Source organism: Morone saxatilis, unplaced genomic scaffold (genome assembly GCF_004916995.1).
Source record: "Morone saxatilis isolate NCDOM2014 unplaced genomic scaffold, NCSU_SB_2.0 Contig24, whole genome shotgun sequence".
Taxonomy (NCBI): Eukaryota; Metazoa; Chordata; class Actinopteri; family Moronidae; genus Morone; species Morone saxatilis.
The window spans coordinates 11,462,191-11,485,446 of NW_023339807.1; the positions used below are offsets into that span (position 1 = coordinate 11,462,191).

The window sequence follows — 23,256 nt, forward strand, 5'->3', positions numbered from 1 at the left end:
TCAAGAAGAGTGGTTTAATAAGGGTGCTCGCAGGGCTCTCAGTCGGCTTTTTGCAACCGCTCAGTTTGAAACGACAGACGTGTGAAGGACTGTAAATATGGCTCTCAGAAAACTCAATAGAAACTAATTTGTGGCATCATCTGTTTGGGTAAATTGCCACTCGCAGATGGATTCACCCGTTGAATGCGAACAAAAAAGTGAAGATTTCTATGTTTTGGTACATGGTTTTTAATAGAAATACATATATAAACAGGGGGATCCAAAATAAAGCGAGCAATCAGTGCTTTGGGGAGAAAGAGATGAAAACCAGAGGCTGGAAATGGGGGAAACAAGGAAACACTTGGTGGAAAAAGGTTGAGAGATTGAAAGAAGCGAGAATGATGAATGAATAAAAAGCAAGCAGGGGGAAGGGAGCCGAGATTCACCTTGAGTTTGAAATCGAAGTAGCAGCCGGTGCACTTTCCAATCCAGTTTGCCTGCATGGCTTTGACCCCGTACCACTCAGGAAGGTCTGCCAAGGCGTCCAGGAGAGGCTGGAGGAGGGAGACAAAAACAAAGACACAAGTTTGCTACTCTGTACAAGTTTGGAAAGAGCAAATTTTCCACTTCACTGTTGAAAATAGATCTTTTTTTGTAAGGAGGCAACCCGGTTCCTCATAAGTATGAGGCTGTCTACAGTACTGTAGCATAATGCAATTGACTCCAACTCAGTGTGGCTTCTTTCAAAGCCAAGCCAATTTATTCTGACAAAGCAGCAGAGCCATCCAGGTCACATTATGCAGACAAAGAGGGATTTTCAAAAATCCTGACCTCCACTCGCCCTACTTTCCTTGATATCACAAAGCAATCGCCTATAAAGTGTGCGCACTCTCTCACTCTCACACACATGCACAGCCTCACACACACACAATAACAGTTATTTTACATGATTAAAGGAAGCTATGCATATCAACAAGGCTCAGGCCAAAAAGCCACAGCTGGGCTGAGGCCAGAGATGTTATGACTCTCCATTTCCTTTTCAGTCTGTCACAATCTATTACCCAAAATCCTCCTCGCTGTGCCGCTCAGCATGCAGTACCTCATCACAGCGATACCAATACAAACATAAACACTGGCTATAGTCATCACTAGGATGACTGCAGGGTGTGTCAGCTATGGAGTTTCTCCAGAGTGGGAGCAATGAGACATAAATCCAAGTGAATCTGTGTCAGCCTGACAGTGAGACGAGAAGATGTTACCAGCAATGGGGAAAAAAACAGAAAAGCAATGGCGGACAACGACGATGGCTTTAAAGAGAGAGGCGGTGAATGTTTTTACTTTCCTGGGTTGGAAAATATAGTTTGGCACAGAAGCAGGAGTTACTGAAAGATGTACAGCAAGGACAGGAGTCTCCATGGCAACTAAGAAAAACTTGAGAGAGAAGAAGCATGGTATAGCAATAACCAAGGATTGTGTGTGTGAGAGAAAAAGACATCAAGTGCCCTTCACAAAATGCACCAATACAAATACATGCTTTTTTTCGAGATGGTTCAGGGATTTGAACCTGCAACTTCCAAGTCACAAGTTCTTTGTGTTGAATGTATCTAAATGTCACAAAACTCCTCTAGAAGCTGTGCTGATATTTGAGCAATATTACAGTTGAACAATACACTGAGCTCGCAGTGAATCATTTAGATGTCAGCGTAAGAGGCGGGCGACATGTGTGCCTGAGTGCAACAAGTGTGATTATGCATGAAATTGGAAATTCTGCTACTGCCACGTGATCGTTTTGCATCGTGCGCACTCCACTTCGAAAAAATCCATCTTAGTAATAATATGCAGTCATCTGTGTCCTGAGAGTAACAATATAGTGACGACTCATGAGGAAACTCTTTTAGTACAGCGTGGAACGAACCTGACGGCTAAAACTGACGGCCGCTGAATAAATATTGTCTGATGCTAATGTTGTCTAACGGACTCTGACACGTGTACAGGCGGGCAGAGAAACGCGTGCGCGGGAAATCACAGTCCAATTACAGCACTTTTTATTTGGCACGTCACGGTTTGACACGGTCCTCCTTTCTCTCCATCTGTCTTTCTCACTTCTTTTCCTTAACACCTTCCTCTTCCTTCCTTCCCACTTCTCTGTTCGTCAGAGAAAATTAGAAATGCAGAAACACATTGTCACAGTAGGCTGCTTCCACCTCCACTCACACCTCTGACATGGACAAGCATGGGCGACTTCAGCACTGTAGGGAAAACTGGGTGACGCCTGACTGCGGACTGATTGATTATTTTTAATCAAAATGACAAAACTGCCAAAGGAATTAGCCTACCCTCAAAGGACAAACTAGTGTTTTTTGCAAGTTTTAGCCCATTTTTGTATTTGTCATTATTGCCAAACTTTTTTTTTAAAGCACAAAAAAGGTTTTTAGATTGATTTCACACCTCCCAGACAGGCTTTGGTTTCTATTCTGTTTCAGTATGGTATAAAAATCTACTCACAGAAACTTGCTTACACTACACTTCATCAGGCATCAGCTTGACTCACTACTTTGACAGAAAAATAATCTGCAACCATTTTGTTAAACTATTCAAGTCATTTTTCGACTCGAAATGCCAATCTTTCTCCAGTTTTAGTTTCTCAAATATGGGGATTTACTGCTTTTCTCTATTTTATATCATTGAATCACTGAATGTCTCTGTGTTTTGGACTGTTAGACGAACAAAAAAAGGTAAAATAAGACCAAACCAACTGAAAAATAATCAACTGATTAATCAGTAATTAAAAAATCTCTAGTTGCAGACCTTGAAACAGGAAACATCCACATAATTTTACCCACAAGTTTTCTGTTAAGTGCTTTCACACAAAAACACTTTCCTCCTTGAGAAACACTGCGTCTGCACACACATACCTACAATGCACATGCAGCATGTTGCATGTATAATACATGAAACGTCTTTTTTGTGGGTGATTCATCCAGAGGAGATAATTTCGCCCTGTAGGAGGCCCGTGTCGTGCTCTGTGCTGACAAGGTGGAGGCTTCTCATCAGCCGGCCTGGCCGCCTGGCCACATTACCCTGACTCCACTGGTCTCTCTCTCCTTGGTCGGGAGGCGGCAAGCTAAAAACGACGGCGTCCAGGGGTCTGATTGCAGAACCAGAGAGGCAGTGCTGCAGCTGCTGCTACTGAAGTGTCAGCCATGATTGTTGTTAGAGGGATCCGTTGCTCATTCATGTCTGCATGAAACTGCTGGCCAGCCATTCAGACACCACTTATCACGTACACACACATACTGTATACAGGTTTCTCTTTCTCACACACACACACACCAAAGAGTCATACCTTGGCATAATTTGTAGTCTTGATGAACCACTGTGTGAGCAGTTTCTGCTCCACCAGGGCGCCAGACCTCCAGGAGCGACCATTTTCATCCACCTGCTCATCAGCCAGCACCGTCTGATCAACAGGGTCCCAGTTCACCACAGCCTGGAGAACACACAAACACACACACAAGAGCACACAAATTCAGATAAACACACACACACACACACACACACAAAGATAAAATGAAAAAGCAGAGCTTAGAAAGAAGGTGGGATTTAATAGACGGACCAAAGGCTTATTTCAAGGTCGTCCCATTTCATTAAACATAATCAAAGGGCTCTACCAAGCTCTCCTCTTTTCAATTCAGCCATTTTCTTCCAAGAGTAAAGGGTGAGCTGCCTCAATCATTTCTAGAACTGTGAGGGACCTAATAACTAAGCCATCATATTATTCCTTCCAAAAGAAAACCAGGATAAGCACTTTAGTGCGAAGGCCATTCCTACCTCTTTCCGATATGCCAATCCTGCTTCAAAGAGCTTGATAAACAGATACTGCGTCCACTTGTAGTAGTCTGGAAGACAGGTGGTCACTTCCTGTCAGGAAAAGCCAGAGTTAGGTCAGCACAAGAGAGCAAACCAGACATAAAAGCTGGCCAATTCTCTGTCTGATGCTCAGTTCTTCTTCACCTCCTACTCACCCGGTCCCAGTTGAAGCAAAGGCCGAGGTTGTCCAGCTGCTCTCGCATGGACTGGATATTACTGAGGAGACGACACAGCAGCAACGTTAAGGTATGTATAAACAATGAGCATTCAGAAGAACAGATTATATCTTTCACGTACCGTTTAGTCCACTCCTCTGGGTCGAGGCCTCTCTCAATGGCTGCGTTTTCAGCTGGAAGTCCAAAAGCATCCCAACCCATCGGATTTAACACCTGTGGAGGCAGTTAGGAGCTCTGTATTAGAGGTGATATGTGATATGTTAGTGATTCACCGGTCAAATTGATTCAACAATTTAGATAACTGATTCATTGCAAGTCATTCGTTGTGCAAAAACTACCAAACATTCTCTGTTTTGAATGTGAAAAATAGCTAATTTTGTTTCTTCATCATTGCCTATTAAATATGCTGACAGAACAAGCAACAGTATTTCAAAATGTCACCTTAAGCTCTGGGAAATTGTGACAGGCATTTATCGCTATTTTTGACATTTTCTAGACTAAATGAAACGGAAAAATAATGGACAGATTAACCACAAGTTAAACTGAAGATTTAAGCACAGAGACACTTTCACATCCAGCAGATGAATGTGCAGCTTTCTAGCCTCCAACTGCACATATTGTTCATCATTCTGCACGCATTCACGTGAAGTAACAATAATAAAAACACATTTTTGAGTAGTAGGAGACTTTAAAGGACACAAAGAATGACAGATTTTGGCCTTTGATATGTGACGGTTTGAATTTATGCAAACGGTAACAGTAAAATCCAAACTATTTCATTGTAGGAGGTAATTTATTCAGCCAAACAGCATCGGGTCCCCCTAACTGCAGCACATGTTGACCCCTATATGATAATGTGTTCCCTGCTGTGATCTCAACTCCATTACATACAGGGGTTAATGCATGCAGATTAACTACAATTTTCATGCAAGCGGCGGTTATATAATGTACAGTAAAAGCAAGCGGAAAGCAGGGTGAGGTTTTGAATGGAAAATCAGGATGTGACAGCTTTATATTAGCCAGGCTGATGCAAATTACTTAGTAAGTTGCTTTACACACAATCTACTGTCAGTTTCCTTCTGTGTCTACTTTCTCCCTCTATCCCTCTCTACTTTGTATCCACATCCATTTTATTGCCCACATCTAACATATACACCCTCCTTGACATAAATCATTGTCGACTCAAGACAACGTCTCGTTTTCCCTTTAGTTCTTCGGGTGTTTCTTTCAGCTTGCTGAGAGAGAAAGGAGATGAAAGCACAGGAGTGGAAGGCGTGAGCAAAGTAGAGGAGAAGCAGAGTGACAAGGAGTCGAGGACTGGAGAGGATCATTGTACGGACTCTAACAGGTCTGATGTTTCAGACGAATTGGTATCCTTGGTAACTGCATGGGCCTCATTTGTAAAGCCGAGTGCTGGATGGTATTAGGCTAAGAGCGCTCAGCACAGAGGACCACTGTGACTGCTCAGGAGGAATACAGGCACACTCAGAGCGAGGCACAAGCCAAAGATAGCCTATGAAGATAACAAAGCAGAAAAAAAAAAACATGCGCCTCATTAGGATGGATCCACTACTACATTGTTTGTTCAATGTAAATCCTCCATTAAAGTGAGGCAGTATTCATGAGGGGATGTTACGGGGATGGCTGTGATGGACGGCCTGCGATAGTGAGCTCAGTTCTCGAAGTTCAAAGAGAGTGGCAGAGGCAAATTATCTTTTCACAGTGAATAGCTTCAGCTCCACTTATCCCTTATGTACACACACAGTGTGAATACTAGGCCGACTCTTCGCTAACCTGTTATCACAGAGACTTACAGTACATTTCAGAGAATCAGAGTGACAAGAGGCAGTGGACGTGGGAGTCAGTGTAGGCACATTCTATGACAATCTGCCCGCTGAAACGTTGAGTCAGTGCCAACCTGAGACAGATACATCAATCACAGCTCCAGGCTCCTCACGCTGACGACAAGAAGTACAGGAGTGTTGGGAGACTGATTTTGTGAATGTGGAGCCTCTCAGCTACATGCAAGAGTCCACCCACACAGTTCCAGCGAGAAGCTTCTCTCCGTCTGTGGCCGCACTGACATGCAACTCCAGCATTTGTCTGCTTTCTCATCACACTAATTGATTCAAACCAAACTCTTTGATACCATTTTTATACAGGAGACCATGTGCAGAAGCAACTACAGAGCAAAGGGGACAAGAAAAAAAGCACTATGGAGAACATCTATAAAGATTTACAGATATATGAGGTTTATGTAGCTACTGAGAGCAGTTTGTTAGCTGAGCTTAGCATAAAGACTGGACATATGGGAAGTTTTATTAACACATTATATCTAGTTCATTTGATCCAACTTTAAAAAATGACAAACTTTAAAAAATGACATGATTCCTATGAATGAATGAATTACTTGTCATCAGCAACAGAGTCCCCATTTCTATTACTAGCATTAATCCACAGCCCAGACTATCATCAGTTTTCATACTCATAAAAAATACTTTTATTGTTTATTACCTGTTATTGCCTCTCCAGCAACTAGCAGAGCATTTCCACCAAGCGAGCTGTGGACACTTTAATCCTATTGACTATTTGTTCAATAGAAAGAAGTCCCTTATCTTATGGTGCTAAAATCACAGAAATGAACATTCGAATGAACTCACCAGAAGCTCCGTCATTGAACCATTGATGAGATTTTGGTCACTATCCATTGACATAATGCAGAACAATGTAATATTGAGTCTGGGTATAAAATAGTTATATTTTAGGATAAAAAAGGCAGAGTCAAATACCCATTAAAAGCCAGAAAATAGCTTTAGGGTGTGACAATCGACAGAGTTTACCTTCCTTAATTAACTAGTGAGCAGAAAAGACTGTGTGCATAGAGCGGAACAAGGTTCACTTCCTGACAGATGCTGAGAGAAAGTACACTCCAGGGCAGGAGGTAGTTGCCAGTCATGTGAAACCATGTTTTATGTTCGGGGGAGAGAAACCAGACAGAAGCAGAAAGGATTCTCTCTGCAGGTGAGGGACACAAAGCCCAGTGTAAAAGCCCACCAGGAAAAGAAAAAAGCTTCATACACTGAGGCTTTCTTCAGGGATGGTTGGTGGGAGCACAAACCAAAGAAAACTGAACATAGGTTGTCAACGTCATGTCAGAAGTTGTGTGTGTGTGTGTCTGCAGGAGCAAGACCCGCCTGACAGACACTGGCCACAGCTTCATCAACACCAGCAGTTTACTGGACTCAAGCAGAGTGCTGAATATCGACTGCAGTGCTTTGATTGGAAACAGGGTCTAGTATGGATTTTATCTTACCTTTATCACAGCAGGTTTAAAACCTTATACTTTCCTCAAGTGTCACTTTACAAGAACTAATGTGTCCTTACTTTTAGGCTCAATTTTGTATTTATGAGATTGATCTGAAAAAGTTGAATAGGTATCACTGAATATTGATATTGATGATTGAATATATTCAATCTGCATAAAATCACCAATGTTTTCAATGTGTTCAATGTTTTTACCCAACAACATAAAAGGATGACACATTTAATAATTGTAGCAGAAAAACCTGTCCATAAGACGACAACAGACACATCAGCTATATTAAAAACAATGATAAAAAAATGTGCAAAAACAAATGCAAAGCAATGAATACCACAAATGACGCAATTCATTTCTTCTAAAGCAAAATCTATGACATGCAAATGTAAACTGTATAGGCAGAAGTCAATAGTGTATAGTAGGAATTAAGTGCAAGGTGCAACAAACACAAAACATAATCTTATTACAAGCTTCCAGGATACAGGATACACGTTGGTCAGGTAATTAAAAGATGGTGGTGTCAGGAGGTATTATTATGTTACTAATGATACTTAATTATTGTCCTTCAGTGTAAAAGCAGATAGCATAATTCAGAGAGACAATACTGTAAAATGTTGCTCGGGCTGAGCCACACCACACTAATTTGTTATTCCGGCCAGGATTTGTGAGTCAAGTAACGTTAAATGACTTGCCCACGGTCATTCAGCTTACTTTACTGCTGTTGCTGTGATGTTAGCTACGGTAGAAGGAAGGTATCACTGTCTGGAGCTGGTGTGCTGGATGGGAAACTGTCTCGTCTCAAACCCACAACCTAGCTTACGTTACTTCCATTACTCACTTGTGTTGTTGTTCGCACTATATAAGGGTATTTATTATGATATTGGATTTCTCCAGAACTGCTTACCCTGCTTAACTCTAAATGAAAGACTGACTCACTGTTACAGTACAGAACGGTGGTTTACCAGCGATATTACGGCAGACAAAATCAAATCATTTTAAAACATTTAACCCAGACGGGAAAGCAGATGTCTCACTATTAAAGCGATTGGCTCAAAGGGCCTCTGAGGATGACACATTTGGGGGAAGAAAAATCAGTAAAACAGAGCGAATTAAGCCAAAGAAAAGGACTTGTGGTGAGGGGCAGATAACAAACAATAAAGCAAAGCCAAGCATAAATGAGGTTAAAAAGCTTTCTTATAGCTTATTCTTAAAGGTATGGCAACCTATTGTGAGAAGTGACATATGCTTTTTTTTTCTGCTCAAGCACAGTTGAGTCAATAATTGTGAGCAAACACAACTGTGAGAGTGAAGTAGCTGAAATTAATTAATTTATTGTTAAAATGCCTTTAATCTTTAATCTCTGTTCTCTGAGTCCATTTGTAACCCGACAAATATTTACAGTAGCTTAAAATTTAATACATCTTTTCCACAGCAGAGATTTTATCTCTGTCTTACTAATAACATTAACGATGGCTCTGTACTAGAGGAGGGAATTCAGTCATCCTTATTTTTATCATTTACGCCTGTGCTTTTCCTACTGTGACATGCCGCAATGTCTTCAGTGAGAAAGGCCTATTAAACTTTAAGCTACTATAAATATTCATCAGGTTACCAATGACCTCCTCTTTCCTCTTACTAGTGTTCTTTCCTTTCTAAGCTCTCAACTCAAAAACTAGGCTTATTTTACATTTAATGCCAGCATAGAGTTTATTGACCTTGCATGTTCTCACGGAGGATAGTAGGAAATGGTAAAACTACATTTACTAAAAGCAGACGTACCTGATGGCCTCTCATTCTCTGGAAGTGGCCGATAGTGTCACTGATGGTATACACTCGCACGTGGCCCATGTGCAGTCGCCCCGAAGGGTATGGAAACATGGAGAGGACGTAAAACTTCTTCCTGTTGGAACCCTGGGGAAAAACAACAGTCGAAATAATGAAGAAAACACCATAAAACTTTATTTAAATCCTACAGAGACTGCGGTAGCAGTGCAGGAGTTCTTTTCTCCATTATCAGTCTGGCTTTTGAATGAGTCTTGTATAAAAAGGCATTAACCTGACGAGGTCAGGACAGGAATAATAACTCAGAGCGAGAGCCCTGACTGACTTCTATATTACTGTATGAGGCTCTAACTGTGTCTGATTATAGTGTCAGAATCTGAACTGACGCAGCGCTGATTATGGATGGTTTACAGTCAACATTGTTACCAAGGCAACTCAGTAAGTACTGGTTACACCCGGTTATACATGATTACAGGAAACTTGAGTCATGAATTTTTCAATAAATTAATTAGGACCAGGGCTGTCATGAATGCACTTAATCACTGTCGGCCTGTCCCAGACAGCCGCACAGTCAGACCATTAGGATATATAATCAGCCGGAGCTCTGGGTCTGAGATGAGATACCGGGGGCCAGTGCCAGTAATAGCTGGGAATCATGTGGAAGGATGTTTAATGGACTATTAATCCCTTAATCTTAAAGAACAGGCTAAAGGTGTTTCCAGTGTATACAGATACAGATTCGTCCTGATAGAAGAGTAACACTTGGCTGGTGTAACCGTGGTTTATATAACATTTATTTTCATTCATTCGACAGTACTGACAGCTGTTTATAGTTTACAGTTTAGAGTACATTATCATGATGTCACCAGGCTGAAGACTGTAGGTAACTGTATTAAAAATAAGTAGCTTTAATAAAAAGGCTTTCTTACCTCCACCTGTGCGTCCTTCTGCCACTGCGCCATAATTCGTGGGTGCCACCATTCTTCCACTCTGCGTCGGGTGTCTGTTCGGTAGTCCTTCTCCCAAACTCCTGTCTTACTGAACAGGGTGCGGGTGCTGGGGGACAGGAGGCGAGGTACTGGGCTCAGGAGAGCACCCCTGATCTGGCCGGACCGGGCAACGCCCAGGGGATACAGAGCCAGACGTTTCACCGACACCTGCATGTTCCTGTCACCTAAAAAGGGGACAGATATAATAAATTGATGGTGATGCTGCTGTTAAGCTACTAGTAAATCTTATATTCATCTATAGGTGGGTTATCTGCAGTTCACCACAAAAAGAAAGGACCATCAGATTAACTTTACTGTACGCCTGGATGATATGGCTAAAATTAATGTCGCATTATTAATAAGAATGTCTAAAACTGAAATGGAAAATTCAGATAGGATCACATATAAAATGATGTAACTGATAAAATGTCTATTTTGATAAGCAATTTATGGTTTATATGTAGCAAAACTTCCAAAAATCTTATGGTTTTCAGATTTTCTCTGTTTTATATCACTGTAAATTGCATATCTTTGAATTTCAGACTGCTCATCCAAAAAAACAAGTAATTTAGTCACTTTGGATGACTCTTTGGGGGAAATTGTGATTTTTCATTCCTTGAAAATTACTGTTAGTTTGCAGCACTAAAGTGACATTCAGAGCAATGGCTCAAGTGTCTCCACCCAAAGACAACAACACTTATACAAGCTTAATGCTCAGGTGAGCAGTTTCTTATGTAGCTATCTACAAGCCAGATATGCTCACTGTGGTATAACAGCAAACAAATACCTTGTTAGTGTGCCTAAGTAGTTTTTTTTCCAGGTATCTGTATTCTTATTCTCTTTACATTTTCAAAACAGGGTTGTTTCTGTGGTTTTAATGCAGTTTCGTTTGTTGGGCCTTTTCCCCTTTATTAGATAAGACAGGAAATGGGACAGAGAGAGGGGATGACATGCAGCAAAGGGTCACAGGTCGAATTCAAACCCATGGCCGCTGCAGCAAGGACTCAGCCCCTGTACATGGGGAGCCAGCTTTACCAGGTGAGCTATCCGGATGCCCCAGTTTTAATGCATTTGAGGGGAATCATCGATTATTATTATTATTATTTACTTTATCATATTCACTGCACGACTGCCCAACATCAAGATCAATGCATATCACGTATGAGGAAGGCGTAACAAGATGAAACAAGAGGGAGACTCAATCCTAATTGAAGTTTGAGTTAGCTTTACCAGTGTTTACCACGGGGAAACATTTCTGTGGATAAGATGTTGGGACGGGGAGAAACCTTTTTGTGCCTTTTATGTCCATCAGAGAAACCAAAATAGTACTGTTTACTTTAATATTGTGACATTTCATCTGTATACTGTATACTGTATACTCTCTACTTAAGTAAAGAATGTGTGTACTTTTACCACCTCTGGTCAGCACATGAACGGCCCATGTGAATCCACTCTTTGAGAACAGAGCGACTGATGGCTCGGCTCTGCAGCTCTCCACGTGATTTTCTTTCACCACTGCTGTTTCACAGTCTGTGTTCTTTGCACCACGTCACTCACACAACAGCATGATTTCGCAAAATAAGAGGTTTATTCAGCGAGATGTGATTACGCTCTGCCGCACTGTGAGGCTCTGGACAGGCTGTTCTTATTAAACCGCCTGCCTGCTCAGATGATGATTTTCAATCAACTGGTTTGCAATTATTCACCGATTTCTCAGCTACAAATCTGTCCTGCAGTTTTATACATTTTTCTTTGCATTACAGGATTTTAACTACCCTAAAAGCCACAGGATATCATCCCCTGGATGGATGTTCATGTTTGCAGAATATGCTCCTTAAGTTTTGGAATTACTTACAGGTAGAGGACAAAAGACTGCATGTCAAAAACAGGATTATTCAGAAGATTTATGGTTACTAAATGACAGTTAATCAGTCCAACAAATAACAGCTTGAACCAACAAATTATTTATTCTGGTTTGCTTAAAAAAAACTACTACTTTTACTTTCTTTTGCATGAACACAGCAGTTAGGATAGACTTTCCTATGGCACAATGTAGGTCAGACAATCAACATGTAAGGAAAAACTATTTGACCTGAATTTGTCTTCTACACAACACACACACACACACACACACACACACACACAGACAGACATGTATATAAACACAGTTTCCAAGGTAACCTGAGATATCCGTACAGTCTCTGCCTCTGTGGCAGCGGAACACAACTGCTGCTAACTTGACCTGTCAAGAGAATATTTTCACAGCAGTGACGCATCTGGATCTCAGACAGCGAGACCTTTATAGCCGCTGAGTGGAAGAAGTGATAATCTGCACACCCTGACACAGCAGACTGAGATCGAGATGTAAATGAGGGAACTAAAAATGACCACTGTTTATCTAAAGCTGTGGAAAACTCATTGAAAAGGTTATTCTGTATTCTGTGATGTTTGGAAAATACAAGATTACTGCGGAGAAAGGGCTCAGCGTAAAGGTGGTTGTTTAAAAAGATAAAATCATTTAAATAGACACATCATGAAGGAAGATTTTAGCAGCTAAACGGTATTTTTAAAGAAAACAAGAGCTTATGTATGAAAAGTGTCACTCAAATGCAAAAAACGTAAACTCTCCAGATCATTAGGTAAGAATGTAAGGTAAGGTGGACGGGTCTTTTGGGGATAACTGAGCTTTTTCCAACAAATGAGTGAAAACCAGAAAAAAGCGCTCCCCTCCTCTCCTGTCCCCATCTTCTCTCCCCTCCTCTCCACCCACATGTGGGAATGTGTTTTTCACTAAATTCTCTCGAGTATAACCTAAGCATCGCAGCAGCCGACGATCGTCCCTCAGGCTGAGGCTGGGAGAGCCGAGCACTCAAGGTTGTGTGCGACTCTGAAGGTGCAAGTGAGTGGGCTGAGGCGAGAGACTGAGAAAATGTTTCTATGGTGACTGGACTCATCCATTCGGGTGTCTCCTGGAAAGAGTGACTGAAAACTTCTGCAAACAGCGACGGCCCTGCCGTGAGAGCAGAGGAAGCCTAATGCTTCGTCTGGAGATCTGTTGTTATTGGCAATGGGATCCAACTTCAATACGTTTATTAAACGTTTGATTAATGTTACATCATTATTGTCATTATTGTAATATGTGTATAAACATTGTTTTGGATTTTGGTTATTATAATATTGTGAGAGAGCTTAAATGTTGCTCTTTCTGAACTTAATGGCTTAATTAGTTTTTATATTGTTCAAGCGGAGTTAAAAGTGAAATCAATCACGACTGCCTGCTTGGTCATAATATCCATATTACAATGTGTTTACAATTTACTCTACATAAGTAATAGAGCAGAAATTATACATTGATTAAATAATTGTCAGAAAATGAACCAAAAAAATTATTTAACCTTTCAAGGTTTCTCAAAGCAGAAGATTTTCTGTTTAGTCTGTTATGAAGAACTGGATATATCTGAATATATTTATTGTTTTTTACAATTTCCTGAATTTTATAAGTGACTGATAATCTTAAAGTCAGCGGCAGATTAACAGATAATGAAAATAATCATTAGTTGCAGCCCTAATAAATAACATCTGAAACTTTCTCAATATAGTCCATCTCTTTCTCTTTCATAACCTACAATAAGCTCATGTAATCATGATTATACTGTAATGTTGTTTGTATAAAACTGATAACAGGTCAGTTTTATTTCAGATGAGGAGTCTTCACACAGTCGTCACCTGCTTCATATACAGAGTGCTTTATATATATATATTTATATTTATATTTATATATTTATATAAATGTTTCCTCTGTTTACAACCAGTTTAACTTCTTTATTTCTTGTTTCCTGCACGGTGTGTGTGTGTGTGTGTGTGTGTGCAGGATGAGGAAACAGAGGAGGTGAATTTTAGAGAAAAGCTTTCTGTTTGAAGGTACTCACTGTTTTATTTCCACGTCCTCTATTTGAGCGCTATGTCGCAGTGACATGAGTCCAGTGAGCCATGTTGTACGTTGTAAATGTGTGAATGTCTGCAGTCTTGTCTTTAAATCCTCTGAACTGAAACTGTCCCCCCGGATCACGACTTCACCATAGGCGCCGCCATCTTGGATTTAAATAAACTTTATCAACAAGATGAACGTCGACAACGACAAAACCCTTGTCGTTGCAGACGAGTTTTCTCTGGTAATCCTTTTACACTGAAAGTATGTGTGTGTTATCAAACCTGTGTTACACTCTTCTGTCGTGATTTTACATAAATAAACTCGGTGTGTGTGTGTGTGTGTGTGTGACTGCTACATTGTTGATTTAAGTGATTTCAGTGAGTGATGGCTTTGCTTGTTACCTTAGCAACGCTGTAATCTCCTCCTCTTATTTGTTATTTTTAAATTTTTCATTACAAAAAAAAATTTTTTTTTTTACTCCAGTATAATTGCTGCCTCCAGACACAGAAAATTGTTTTCTACATCTGAAATAAACTCAATATGCTAATTCAACAGAACAAATGTCATTCACCGTCAAGAGTCTCAGTTTTATTTTTTAATTCTGTTTAATGGCACCGTTTTAAGGAACACTTAATAAAAGGATTATAGGTTTTAAGTGTTGCTTTTAATAATTGTAAATCAATTATTAACGAATGATTTATAGATCAGTTATTTATAAGAAATACATTTTGGTTGGCAGGTTGTGAAAAATCCCTATGATGGTGTCCTTTCCTTTTAGGTTACAGTGTAGTTATAAATGTGCATTTATAGATATTTGTTTGTGTTTTTACTTTCCAATAAACCAAATGTTAGGAAGTTTGTAAATTAATGGATTTTGGTCGAGATGCTCTGCAGCTCTTGTGGTCAAACGTCACTGCAGGTACCTCAAACTCTTCCTTTATCTTTCATCAAGGACCATGGAGAAAATAAACTGTTTAAACCTCTTGTTTGTGGTTTTAAAGTTCTTTCTTTTCAGGTCATACATCACTTCATTTACCATAAAACCTGACTGAAATTATTCAAAGACACAAATGTAATGCCAGCAGCACTACAAGTATCCCAAGGGAAGACTTTCTGATTTCTGAGAGGAGGTGCTACTTCTTTGATGCCAACTTCCAGCGTAAAGTGATTGCTGACTGAGAGAGCACCTCAACTCACTCTCATCTTCATCACAGAGCTCAGAGGCTCTGAGGAGAAAGATGAGGAGGAGGAGGCAGTGTCTAATCAGAGCCCTCTTTTCTACGAGCTGTCCCTGTGGCTCTCACCTTTGATCTGACATGCACACAGAAGCAGTGAAGGAGGGAAGAAGTCAGAGCTGGTGAGGGAAGAGAAAAAGGACGGTGGGGTATCATTAGCAGGAGATTGAGAGAGTTCCTCAGCCTGACGTCAGAGAGCTAAACCTGGGGCTCTGCTCCGGCCTGCCGTCGTATATCAGAGTTAAATGGGCGCCTCTGCTCAGGGCACAACAGGATATGGCTGAAGAGGAGGAATGAGAGAGGGAAATGGGTTTTTGACACAGTTGAGACACTAACTGTCCTCATACAGCCAAAGATATATCTGCAGATACAGAGCAGCTCCTTGATGAATGAATCTGATACTTGCTTCCTCATCATTACAGTATTTCACCGAGGACTGCCGGTGCTACTGAATGGTGTTTTATTGTGTGTTCAAAATTGAAATTCCACGCTGGAAATCCTGGGAAAGAAACATTGACAAATTTGGAAAACTTGCTCCTCTAGCTTAATTTCATTTTGATGCCCCATTTAACAAATGTTAATAACTACTACTGTTTCACAAAACAAGGAAATGCAAAGTATATCCACCTGATGGATGGGAAAGGTGTATTAAAGATCAAAATAATGTTAGCTTGAAGGTCACTTTTTCTGGTCAGCCTTCATTGAAGTGCTTTCATGTTTAGAGTCAATACAACTGTTTGAACTACAGCAGATCTAAAGCAGCGAAGACACTGGGAGTCTGGCTGTAATCTTTAGTCATTTGATAACACAGAGACATTTCAAAGCTTACAGATATAAACTGTATAGAGGACTTTTGTTACATGTTACGCCCCTCTTTCTCCTCTTGTTCCCCTTCTGCCTTTTTACTGTCAACTATCCAACAAAGGCCAAATTCTAAATAAAACATAACTCAGAAAATCTGGTATTCATCAGTAGCCTATTGTGTGTGTGTGTGGTTTCATCAGATATGATTGACAGTTGCTTGACAACATCAACAAACAACATCACAAGTCAAAAGAAATTTTGATTGATGGATAAATCCTGATTAGTCAGGAGATTGATGGTCTTTAAGGTCTCGTCCTTCAGATGAGACGTTAAATGGTCCATGGCATTCATTGCAAAGAATAGGGGGTTCCCCGTTGTCCTGGAAAAATTCCCAACCTGGCTCTCTCCATCTGGCCACTAAATCATCCCCCAGAGTAATTGGTTCTATGTTTCACTCCCTCTCCACCTCAAGCTGATGTGTGGTGTGTATTTTGGTGGAAAAAATGGCTGCCGTGCATCACCTAAGTGGGTGCTATACACGCTGGTGCTGGTTGAGGTGAATTCCCTCCTTCATTGAAATGCTTTGAGTATCAAATACAAATACAATGTAAAACTACTGAATCACAATCCTGTACAATCAGTGTGATTGTCAGTGTAACATTTAGGATGATCTATTGGCAGAAATGCAATATAATATTCATATCTATGTTTTTCATTACTACTACGACTACTACTTTCATTAATGTGCTGAACCGCCATGTTTTTACAGAATAGACAAACCTAACACTGTCTGTAGAAAGGGTTTCACAGCCACCGTAGTTTCTCCTGCACACTTCACAGCCCGTTATCATTCCCAGCTTGTAGAATACAGATGTGAGAGGTGTTCTGTTGGATGCAAACTGCGACTTAACCGCTAGATGCCACTAAATCCTACACTTGTCCTTTGAAATCACAAACACAGAAATGAACAAACCTGTCCGACTTTAGCGTTTATCCTGTGTGACCCATCATTTCCATTAAGAAGCACGGTGGTTACAAATATATTTTCATGGTCTTTAAGTACTAAAAACATAAAAATAAAACTCCATTCCATGAGGTCTGTTTCAGGTCAGCACTTTTTTTAAACTAATGTTCCTTTAACAATGTGACATATAAGGAAAAATGATGGGTATCATATAATAGGAGCAGATGGAGGCTCGATGTCCTCAGGGAGCGTCTGAGTGGGCAAAGCCAGTTTATTGCTGCAAATGTGTGGAGAAACTAAACACTGAAATAAAACATGGAATCCGTTCTGTGAAAATCCTCTTCCCAGTTGCCAGCTTTGTCTCAATATTCCATCTCTTTATATTTTACTGTAATTAACTGTAAAAAAAAAAACTGCATGGCATCATACTTCAGTTTAATTGAAGTCTTTTAATCATTTATTTCTGGTTGCATTAAAGTTGTGCATTTTTTGGACTGCTACATTGCCTTTGAGTCTCAGGTACAAGCAGCCTCTGTTGTTTTTCAAACAAATCCCTTCTGAAAGCAACCAATCATCCTCCTTTTTCACCCATATCCGCCTCCCCTGTTCTCACCATGACAAACAACCCATGGTAATCACCCCCTCTCTCCCTGTTTCGGAGGACGATTGCATTTCACCAGCAGAGAACCAGATGACAAACGACCACACAGAGCAGCCAGAGCAGCACTACGTTGGGTAGAAAGCGGATAAGGGGAGAGCCGGGGGGGGGGGGGGGGGCCTTGACGTGTCTTCACCTGTCCAAGGTGACCTTTCGTGGATGGGTGTGTGATTCACAATCCACATACACTTCAATGAGAAGTAGGCCGGTGGTGCCACAGAGAAGCAATCTCACACCATCTCAGCTCCCTGAGACCGACGGGGAGCAGGCTGATGGGTCTCTGTACGCCTCTGACCGTGGTTCAGAGAGCCTGATAAGTGTGATGTTATTTCCAGGACCTATTTCACATTGACAGCCCTATGTGTCCTTCACCTATCTGGTCTCATGGACGTCACAGGCCTCAGGGAGTAACACAGTGGTACAGGGGAGATGAGAAAGGTTTGGAGCTGGAAGAAGAACTTAAATAATCTGTTAAAGAAGTGTTTGCATCACTCTCCATCCTGACTTTTCACTCATCGTACAAGCTGTTCCACAAAAACACACATTTGTCTCTAGCTGCCCATCCACTTTGCCTGATTTCAGAGCAGCTCCTTGGCAATTAATGTTACTAATTAGTGTACAACTCCAACAAGATCCGTAGATCCCTCTGTGGTCTCCTAGAACCGGCTGCAAGAGAGACTCGGGTGGCAATCTCATTGAGATATGAATACGCTAATTTTTTAATTGTCGTCTTGTTATGTCCTCTGGTAAAAATGCTACTTCTACACGAGTTCATTTGCATTTTAATTGCTCTTACTTAAAGGTTAACAATGAGCTAGAGAGAATAACTTTATAGTATAGGAGTGAGTGGTATATATTAAATCATATGAGGACAAAACAAAATAGAGTTTGATAGTAACTAAGTACATTTACTCAAGTATAGTACAGTACCAAAGTCGCATTTTGATGTCCTGGCACTAAACCGTTTACAGTTTGTGCTGTATCTTATAAAAAAAGCTGGATCCTACAATTCCCATGGTGCAACTCAGTAGTATCTTTTGTCTGGTACATGCCACATCTTAAAAAAATGTTCAAGATAGTCCTACAACCTCCTTTCAGAGCCACAGATTTCTTTTTACAACTATAGAGTACAGTACTCTTCCTGATGAGTAAATTGAACTTCATATGTAAAATAGCTGGAGTGCCCCTTTAAATAAAAGATGAATACTTCTTCCACTGTCCATAATTTATATATTTTTTGAGTTGCAGGTGTTGATGGGCCATTTTCCAAAATATTTGTTATACTTAGCTTCAAAGCTGTATTTGTATCTCTCTATGCTACAGTGCTGCCCAGAGTTAAGGGCTTGTCTCCAACTCTTTGCAGACCACTACCTTTGCCACCTGAGCATGTCCGATTGTTTCTTCAGAAGAGACATAAAAGAGGAAGCAACTCTGTGCTGTAGCTGTGTGATACACTCCTACAGAGAGAGTCCTGTGGATTGTTTTTGATAGACAGGACCTGAATGCAACATTGTTATGAATATGTGTGCCTTGTGATCCCCTTCAATATTCTTGGCAATAATAACGATTATGTTATTACTTCTATTGTTATTATCAACTAAACAGACCCTGTATTTCCTCGATACCCAACTGCTCCTCCGCTTCTAGGGAAACTGCCGTTTTGTTGCCGTGGTGATGAGTGCTGGCAGTGATTGGTGGTATGACAGGACTGCTGGAGACAGACAGGGGATTCACCAGGCTTAGATATAACAGAGGAGCTCAAACATTGTGGCAATGAGGATGCACGCACCGGATCCTCAAGTTCTAATTAAGCTGGTTGTCTGTGTGAGCCGTTGGGTCGGACTAATGGTGTCTGATCCAGCACAGAGCTGCTGAAGGCCGGCCAAGAGCCACTAACAGGTCCTCTCATTGCTTTCCTGAATAAAGAGCCACATTTTGAGAAAATAAATCTTTCATACATTCTCCTTTGGCACAAGAGACTTTTATCTTAGTCCCATTTGCATTTTTGTCACCAAAGCAATTTACATTTTTATAGCATACTTAATGAACAAGAAAGTAATTTACATTTTCCTGCTCACCACTACATTGTCTAGAGCATATCTGATGTGGAGGGAACAGCATTTGGAAACGTGTGGGAGTGCTTGCGAGCACCAGAGAGATATGAGTGTGCAGAAAGAGAACCAAACAACTACATGATTGTTTTAAAGCAAAAATGTTGTGTAGAACACACTGTCATAATCAAACAGGGACAAGAGGACGAGGGCTTTCAGGTGCAAATTGAGGCCAAAGCGTCTTTCACTTCAGCTGGCCTTCACATCAAATACACAGAGGCAGGCCTCTAGAGCAGATTATACCATTTAAACAGCACAGAAGACAACAATTCATACAAGTGGCGTTCATACTTCTTAGCCTGCAAAGATGAAAGAGAATAATTCATCACGATTTTGCTTCTGGTCAATGACCCAATTCTGTCAATAGCTTATTATATTTTCTGATGCATTATGTAGACATTATGAGGAAGAGTATACTGGTAAAAGGCACAATTATTTCCTCATTATTAGCCATATAAGCCTTTCAAAAGTGGTTACCAGAAGCAAGATGCATGGATAGTGAGGGGCGGATGCATCTTCACGCGGGTGGACTCAAGAAGAACAACACCTGTGAAATATAGAAGAAATATAGATGCCTGGCAGCAAATAATACCTCTTAATTTGTTTAAAATTGTACAAGAAAGCGTTCCTCAGATTTACCATAACATATATTTTGTGCACATTTTTCAAACATTGGTAAAAAGGCAGTAGTAAAAAGGGAAACATCAGCTCTGACACTGTAGATCAAGGTCAATATATTGTATACAGATATATTTAGAGATGGTATCTCCAGTAATAGGTTTCAGTATGGTGCAACCTTTTGAAAAAAGGTATGTATAAAACAATAAGTTATAAAATTGACAGGTCCATCTTGGCCTCTTTTTCTATGATCAGGTTCTGTCCAGTTTAACTCTGAGTTACATAAAAAGTACTTTTTTAGGAGGCAGGGTTGACTCTGAGCTCAGTGTGATTTGGGCCAGCACTGGCTCACAGTGGCCACAGCTCCAAAACCCTCCTTGCCAAACTGGACCAGGTGTTCAACCACTAGTCCTAATATTTAAACTTTTATTAGACCTCCACAAGAGAGATTAACTGCAGCTGTGTCCCGCACTGTAATTGTAATCAGATTTGCTGTTTGTGATAAAGTGCTGGAGCCAAAGCACAAAGAGAGGAGGGTAAGGGAGGGACAGGGAGGGTAAGGGAAGGACAGGGAGGGGATGGGAGGGGAGGGGAGTGGAGGGGAGGTTATCGTGTCCTCTTCAGCATCAGATACATCAGCCAGGTGACACACACTGTGTACAAAACCCCTGCTGCTGCTGCACAGTGGAGGCCATGTTTATGGATGTGTCTGACTGCCCCAGAGTTTACAGTATGGCTGAGAGAAACAAACACCAACATACAGAAAGCTCTCAGAGCAGAGAACAGATGAACAAACAAACAGACAGATTACGGACTGTTTACCTCTCAGAGATGCTTTCATAGCCTGTATATCATCTTTTAAGAGATGAAAGCACACAAAAATGTTTAATTGTTCTTGTTCTAGTTTTGTGTTATATTATATTAGTGTTATATAAGCAACAGTGGGTTAACTTTACTCAGTACCAATGGGTAGAAAACCACCCAGAACAGGGGTTGTTTTTATCCAGCAACCCAACAGTAATATAAAGAAAACACTGGGTCAAAGAAACCTATTGGTAAAGTAAAGACAATAAATAAGTGCTATGTGTTGACAATTATGAACAGAATATTTTTAATTCATCACGAATGTAGTGAAGATCTTCGTTTTGAACCTCGAGTGTGCTGAATTATAGGCTGCAATTCTGCAGAATAAAAGTTAAAGAACAACCCCACAGTCTTTTCTGTTTACCTACAGTACCTCACTAAAGGTAACTATAGTAACCAGTGTGTGTACAGCACACAGAAGAGTTGTTTCATGACTGAATTAAAAAAAGACAAGGAATGAATGACATTTTGTATGAAATACATTGATGCATTCTTGAGTTAATGCAGACTGAGCACAGAGAGCTGAGTAATTGAAAGCTGTGACAACATCAAGACCCTGATCTGGATGTTTTATCCCCGAATGGAGGGAAATACTTTTACATTTTCACTTAACTCTTTCGTAGGATTATATTTATTCTCATATCTTAACTATTTATGGGCAGTGTTTTGGACAGTTTGGACTGGTAAGACAAATCTTTGTTATGAGAGTGGAGCACTTGCCTTACCATATCACCACTGCCAATGTGCTCTTGAGCAAGGCACTGCTGGTCTGGATTGAGCACTGTGAATGTACTCTGATTACATAAAGGTTTAAAAGGTAATCTGCATGTGATGTAGATTAACTTCTGATTTTTCAGTTCAATCACAAATGAAACAGCCAAAGTCACTGATGTGACCTTTGTTACCTGGAATCCCATCAAGTTTCTCAGCTTATTGTCGCCTTTAGGGACGTCAAAGCATGACATTTACATAAAAATACAAAATGTGGTTCCACTTTAGTTTGATATTCCGCCTACAGATAGTATTTGTAACATTTCAACACCTTATTAGTTGAAATTAAACAAATAAAGATTTGGTTAGATTTAGGCACAAAAAACAACTTGGTTAGGGTATGTTCATGAATTGTTACACACAGATTATTGTTACAGATAATCAATTATAAATATAGACAAAGCAAATGTTACAAATACTCTACTATAAACTATCTGTAGGAAGGTTATACAAATAAAGTGTTACCCAAATGTATTAAACTTTAATTTCAGCATGAAAATACTTCATATCTGTTTCCTTATAGCTTGTATCCAGGGCTGTAGCACCCACCATGCCCTGTTTTAGCGAGATGTGGTGTTTTACAATTATGAAAGTAGGTATTAAATTTGGCTGATTTACAGGACAGATCTAGACAGATCCCTAAGAAATGCCTGGCCACTCCAGTTTTGGGTCAGATCTAACGCATTAATTTAGATTCATTTTTAAAATGTGATAAAAAAACAGAAATTCATTTAATGAGCTGTTATGGCCACAGACAAAATAATATGCTTGAATTCAGTGAAGAAAGGCAAAAAAAATGCCTGAATATTTGGAAATCAAAAAACTGATTGGTTGAATAACACTGATTATGTCATTATCATGGTACCTGTCAGTGGTCGGGATATAATTAGGCAGCAAGTGATCATTTTGTCCTTGATGTGTTAGAAGCAGGAAAAATTGGCAGCATGAGGATTTGAGCGACTTTGATAAGGTCCAAATTGTGATGGCTAAAAGACTGGATCAGAGCATTTCCAAAACTGCAGCTCTTGTGAGGTGTTCCCGGTCTGCAGTGGTCAGTACCTATCAAAAGTGGTCCAAGGAAGGAAAAGTGGTGAACCGGAGACAGGGTCATGGGCGACCAAGGCTCATTGATGCAGGTGGGGAGTGAAGGCTGGCCCAACAGACGAGCTACTGAAGCTCAAACTG

General features: G+C 40.4%; 1 protein-coding gene across 1 annotated transcript in view; it reads right to left on the reverse strand.

Moving 5' to 3' along the window:
• lars2 (leucyl-tRNA synthetase 2, mitochondrial) overlaps nt 1-14,202 on the reverse strand; it is a 28,932-nt gene extending 14,730 nt beyond the window's left edge. Inside the window, exons 1-8 of the mRNA XM_035672920.1 lie at nt 14,045-14,202; nt 10,056-10,300; nt 9,124-9,255; nt 4,147-4,238; nt 4,005-4,065; nt 3,811-3,900; nt 3,326-3,469; nt 426-533 (exon numbers count right to left, since the gene is read on the reverse strand). Coding sequence (XP_035528813.1) covers nt 426-533; nt 3,326-3,469; nt 3,811-3,900; nt 4,005-4,065; nt 4,147-4,238; nt 9,124-9,255; nt 10,056-10,289 — 861 coding nt within the window. The 5' untranslated portion in view covers nt 10,290-10,300; nt 14,045-14,202. The remainder of the gene's footprint in view (nt 1-425; nt 534-3,325; nt 3,470-3,810; nt 3,901-4,004; nt 4,066-4,146; nt 4,239-9,123; nt 9,256-10,055; nt 10,301-14,044) is intronic.
• Between the last annotated feature and the right edge of the window lie 9,054 nt (nt 14,203-23,256).